The 5,128-nt window shown below is 64.4% G+C and overlaps 1 protein-coding gene across 1 annotated transcript in view; it reads right to left on the bottom strand.

Moving 5' to 3' along the window:
• Positions 1 to 1,360: 1,360 nt before the first annotated feature.
• The window catches only part of CORO1B (coronin, actin binding protein, 1B), a 5,557-nt gene continuing 1,789 nt past the window's right edge, over positions 1,361 to 5,128 (bottom strand). Inside the window, exons 4-11 of the mRNA XM_010837702.1 lie at positions 4,960 to 5,089; positions 4,615 to 4,796; positions 4,403 to 4,522; positions 3,621 to 3,725; positions 3,391 to 3,536; positions 3,078 to 3,135; positions 1,999 to 2,277; positions 1,361 to 1,843 (exon numbers count right to left, since the gene is read on the bottom strand). Coding sequence (XP_010836004.1) covers positions 1,718 to 1,843; positions 1,999 to 2,277; positions 3,078 to 3,135; positions 3,391 to 3,536; positions 3,621 to 3,725; positions 4,403 to 4,522; positions 4,615 to 4,796; positions 4,960 to 5,089 — 1,146 coding nt within the window. The 3' untranslated portion in view covers positions 1,361 to 1,717. The remainder of the gene's footprint in view (positions 1,844 to 1,998; positions 2,278 to 3,077; positions 3,136 to 3,390; positions 3,537 to 3,620; positions 3,726 to 4,402; positions 4,523 to 4,614; positions 4,797 to 4,959; positions 5,090 to 5,128) is intronic.

Genomic DNA, 5,128 nt, shown 5'->3' with positions numbered 1-5,128 from the left:
GTTCACCCACCCCTCCCCAAAACGGGGATCGCTCTGCTTGTGTGCCATGCTTATCGTTTTATCTTCCCACCAGAAAAACAAGGATCTTTTTGGCTTAAGCACCTGAACAACTCCTAGCCCAGAGTAGGGGCTCAAGAAATATTGGCTGAGTGTGTTAAGACTCTGCCCCCGCCCCAGGAGGCAGGGCGATGGAAGGGAAGGAAGGCAAGGCTGGCTCTTCCTGAGGCTCAGGAGGGAGGCACCCAACCCCAAGGCGACTCTTTCCTTCTATTTGGCCAAGTCCCAGGACGGGGGTCACTGAGACCCCTCTTCCTCCCAGCTGTGGGACCGCCCCAGCTGCAGCGTTTCCGTTAGACTGCGTCCCAGGGGGCCTCAGGCTTTCAGGGCCAGGGGCTGGGGAGGCGAGTGCAGCTGCCGGAGGAAGCCTGCGGTCGGAACAAGGCAGGTGGGGGGTGTGAGGGGGGAGGGGTGCCGAGGTGCTGCAGGCCTTTCCCTACCCGGGCTGCCTGCCTGGCTCCGGGGACACAAGTCTGCCTGCCTGGCTCCAGGGACGCAAGCAAGTCGAGAAGGCACGCGTGTTCCAGGCTCCAGAGCAGAGCAGGTGAGAGTCCCTCTAGAGGGTCTTGGGGAGGGGCCGAGGACACAGAGTGGGGCGCTGAGGACCACCCCCTGAATCCCAGGGAGGCCCAGGTCTAAGGTGAGGTAAGAGAAAGGCCCAGTCTCTGCCCCCTGTTTGTCCCACCCGGGTCTCCCACCTCTGCCGACGACCAACCCTACCTGACTGCTCAGTGTCCCCAGGCCTGTGAGGGGTCCTTCCCTAGCTCCCAGGGGGCCCAGACATTCCAGCCCTGACCTCCTGCAGCCCCTACCCCCAGGACCCAGTCGGCTCCATGCTCACCATCAGTGCCTCGCCTCTCAGCGCTGGGTTCCCACCTCCAGTTCTGGCTGTGTCGAGTGCAAAATGAGAGCTCCCGCTCTCGACAGCAGCTGCTGTTCATCGGCACTTCCGCTTCCTGCCCAGAACACCCTGCCCAGCCCTCCCACCAGAGGACCTCAGGACCACCCTGACCCACAGCAGATCCTCAGCGGCCTCTCACCCGGCCAGGCTGGGGCCATGGGGCCTGTGGCCTGGCCTCCGAGAGGAGGAGGAACTGGGCACCCGGCTCAAAGCAGGGCAGGCCCTGGAGGCATCCACAGGGCTTCTGCCTCTGATCTCCTACCTGACAGAAGTCAGGGAAGACTAGGGGGCATGCTTAGGGCCCCCTCTCTCGCATCTGTGAGCCTTGGCAGTGTCCCGTGTCCCCAGGTGCCCAGACTTCCTTTCCCAGCCCTACCCTTGCAGCAGAAGGGCCAGCCTGGCTTTTTAGAAAGAGCATTTTATTTGGAATGAAAATATAGAGCCCAATCCTCCTGCTTCCTCAGAGGAGGGAGCAGGAGGGCTGGCGGGGGGTGGGAGAGGTGGTCCCTCACAATATAAGTGCTCCTTGGTACAAAAATCCTCCAACAGTAACAAAGACCAAAGCCTAGCGGTGGTTCCAGCCTGGGCCCACGGGAGGGCTCCCCCCGCTCCCCCCCCTACTCCGCCGAACCTGCCCCAGAAACCCTCAGCAGGGGGCAGGGGGGCAGCCAGCCAGCCTGCAGTCGGTGTGACAGAGGCTGAGTGAGAAAGGGGTGGTGGGGAGGAGGTGACGGGGAGCAGCGTCCGCGGACCGGGGACCTAGGCATCTCCATTCTCTATGCGGCTGAGCTGCTCCTCCAGGCGGCCAATGCGCTCGCCCTGCTCCCGGACCAGCGCTCTCAGCGTCTGCAGCTCCTGCATCACCTCCTCCAGCTTCCCGGCCTCCTGCAGGGACACCAGCAAGGGGCCCAGCGTTGCGGAGCCGCAGCCCTCCCCAAATCTACCATTGGGCAGGGGCCTGGGGCCCAGAGAGGGCAGTGAACGGTTCAGGCGGGCACAGCAGACCTGGGCAACACCACTCTGAGCTGAGGGGCACATACCCCAGCTCCAGCGAGGCTGCCACTGGGCATGGCGATGTTGGTGGAGGCCGCAGGCATGGAGGGCCCCGGGCGGGAGGTACCAGGGGCCGCGGCGGGCCGGCTGTCCGACAACACGTTGCGCCGGTTGACCTTCAGGTCCCGCTGTTTGCTGGGCACGTAGGCCTCCCGCAGGGAGATGAGGATGGGGCTGGCGTCCCGGCCGCTCACCCACTCCTCTGCCTCCAGGGCCGCCTCGGGCCCGGCCGTGTCGGGATACAGATCATCCTGGAAGAGGTCCGACTGCCCCGGGGGGCGGTGGAGGGAGGCCCGGGTCAGCTGGGGGCCCACCTGCGGGGTCCTCTTGTCTGGACCCTGAGCAGCCACCTCCTCGCCACTCTTCTGACCTCCAGGCTGGCAGCCTGGCAGCCTGTCAACCTGTCTTCCGATGGCCTGACCCCTAGTGACCTTTCTAAAGCTCCAATCTGTTCTTTCACTTCTCTTCTGGACGCCACCAACAGCTCCCTCTGAAGACTCCTCCCACCTCCCCAAGCAGGGGCCAGCTATGGGCTTCGTGGGACTCCGGGAGCCACGTCTGCGCCCTGTGGATTGTGAACTTCTGGGGCAGGCCCCGCTCCCTGGACGGGCTTGGCACGCTACACGGAACTCGGTTAACTCTGTCTGCAGAGAAACAGAGCTCGTTCAAGACTCTCGGCTGGGGCCCCGAGGCCAACCCACGCATGGCTGAATCCTCGCCTCCTGGGAGCCTCCACTGCAGCAGACTCCCTGGCTCTCACTGCTCCCACCTCCGTGCCTTCGCCTGGCTTACTACCCACCCCTCATGGAGACCCTACCCCAGCCGGGAGGTGGATCTTGCCATGCCTCCTACAGGGCAGACCTCCAAGGCTGCTCCGCGTCCGTCCAGAGCAAGGCCTCAGCTCACCCTGTGTCTCTTGCCCCAGCAGGGCACGCTGGCGTCCATGCGGCCCACTGATTACACTCGCACTTAGCCATGTCTCACTCACAGGCCTCACCTCGGTCACCCCCGTGTGGTCTGTCTGCTAGAGAAGGGAGCAGGTGAGCAGGGAACAAGGCGGCCTCACCTTTCTTGGCACAGTCATGACAATGGGCTCACACTTGCGCTCGTGCAGTTTGTAGAACCTGGGGAAGGGGGCGGAGGGAGGACCCATGGGTGGAACCTGCCCCTCTACCGCTCTCCCAGCTCCCTCTGCTCTCTGCATCCAGTCCTTCCCCTGAGCCCTCCCATGGGCTGACCTCGACCCTGGAGCCTCTGTGGGCCAGTTCCTGTTTCTGAGCAGCCTCCTGTGATCTGACCTTTCACCCTGGGTGCCTAGGGTCCAGCTCCCGCCCCCACCCCATCCCCCTTCAGCTGGCCTCCTCAGCAGCCCTTCTTACCGGGCAATCTCACACTTGCTGACCTCCAAACCCCTCTTGGGCATGCTCCCCATGCCCCTCTGGGGCTCTTTGCTGGTGAATGTATTCAGGAAGTGGATGTAGGGGGGCTCGTCTGTGATCTCAAAGTACCGGATGCTGGAGTCGCCCTGGAGGGTGGGGGGGGCAGAGGTCAGCACCAGGGCCCGCCTCTGTCTTCTCTACCACCCTACCCCCGCCCTACCCAGCCCCACCTTGCCACAGACGTAGACCACGTTGGTATCAGGGTCATAGAAGGGCAACAGAGCTCCGTTGCTAGAGTCCAACTCCTGCAGGGCCATGGGCTCCCTGAAGTTTTCCTGGCACGTGGGGTGAGGGACAGTTGGGCCAGGTCAGAACCTGCTTCCTCCCCTCACCATCCCAGCCCTGCTTCGAGACTGGCCCCGACCAGCCTCACACGCCAGCCGGCACTGCCTCTAACACTCTCACCCTCTAGCCACACATGCCCCACTGGGCCTCGCTGGCGCCCCTCCACTCCACGGTCCCATTTTCCCCTGCCGATTCCAGGCCTTCAGATGACTCCCAGGCCACCAACCAGGTGCTGAGAAAGTCCCCACACTTTGGGAGCCAGGCTGTAGGGTAGCACTAACCCGTTCGTTCCCTGAGGGGCCCCTGGAGGTCACTTACAGGATAAGGTTGGGGGACAGAGCACTTCAGAGGAAGGGCTGGGAGGCTTCCTGGAGGAGGGGGCCTCTGCACTGGGGCTCCAAGGATAGCCAGAGTGGAAATAGATAAGCAAAGGAGGCAGGGGCCTTTCAGGAGCCAAGAACGCTGCTGCCAGCAGATGTGGAGGCAGGTTGGGGAGGCCAGAGAGCAGGGACAGGGAGAGAAGAGGCCGGCAGGGCTGGGGTCCTGGGTGCCTCAGGGGCCAGGCTGACAACCTGGGAGGGACAAGCCTCTCCAGGTAACTTCACCCTGCTTGCCCAGGGTGGAGCCTGTCCTGCGTCCGCCCCTCAGGGCAGCCACAGCCACTCACTGGATCCCAGAGTGCCAGTTGCCGCTCGCTCATGCGGCTGAAGCCTGTGGTGAACACCTTGCCATCGGCCAGGAAGATGGCCCGCATGGGCCGGGCTCCCTCGTGAGCCTTCTCCCGCTCCTGCGGAGGAGACGGAGGGATTGGTCTGTGCGGTGCACCGGAAGAGCCCCTTGGCCAGTCCGCGGTCGTCCTCACCCTCTGGGGCCGCATACCGCCACCAGGGTCCCCCGGCGGGGGTCGATGACGCGCACGCTCTTGTCCTTGCACGCGGTGCAGAAGAGGCTGCCGTTGCGGTTCCAGCTGACGTTGTAGATGAGGTCGGGGTGCAGGCTGTCCAGGCGGTACAGCTCCTCCGCCGTGCCCACGTTCCAGATGAGCACCATGTTGTCACAGCCTGCAGGGCGGGGGGACCGTCAGCTCTGACCACCCTCTGGGGACCAGAGCCAGCGTTTCGACCTCCGTGGGCCTCAGCTTTCACGTGTGACGGGGCCGGGAGAGGGTGTGGTGAGGGGCGGGGCACCCCGTCACGGGGCGGGGCCAGGGGCCACAGTGCAGACCTGCGCTAAGCAGCACGTTGCGGGCAGTTGGGTGCCAGGTGACGATGCCCACTCTCTTGGTGTGCCCCTCCAGCACCACCACCGGCTCTGTCAGCGGGGAAACCAGCCCGTTCTCCGGGATCTGCCACACCTGTCCGGGCGCGGGGGTGGGGGGGGGGAAGTGGGGAGG

Source organism: Bison bison, unplaced genomic scaffold (genome assembly GCF_000754665.1).
Source record: "Bison bison bison isolate TAMUID 2011002044 unplaced genomic scaffold, Bison_UMD1.0 scf7180017864080, whole genome shotgun sequence".
NCBI lineage: Eukaryota > Metazoa > Chordata > Mammalia > Artiodactyla > Bovidae > Bison > Bison bison.
The sequence above is the reverse complement of the archived record's forward strand: the minus strand, read 5'-3'. Positions and strand labels throughout refer to the sequence as shown.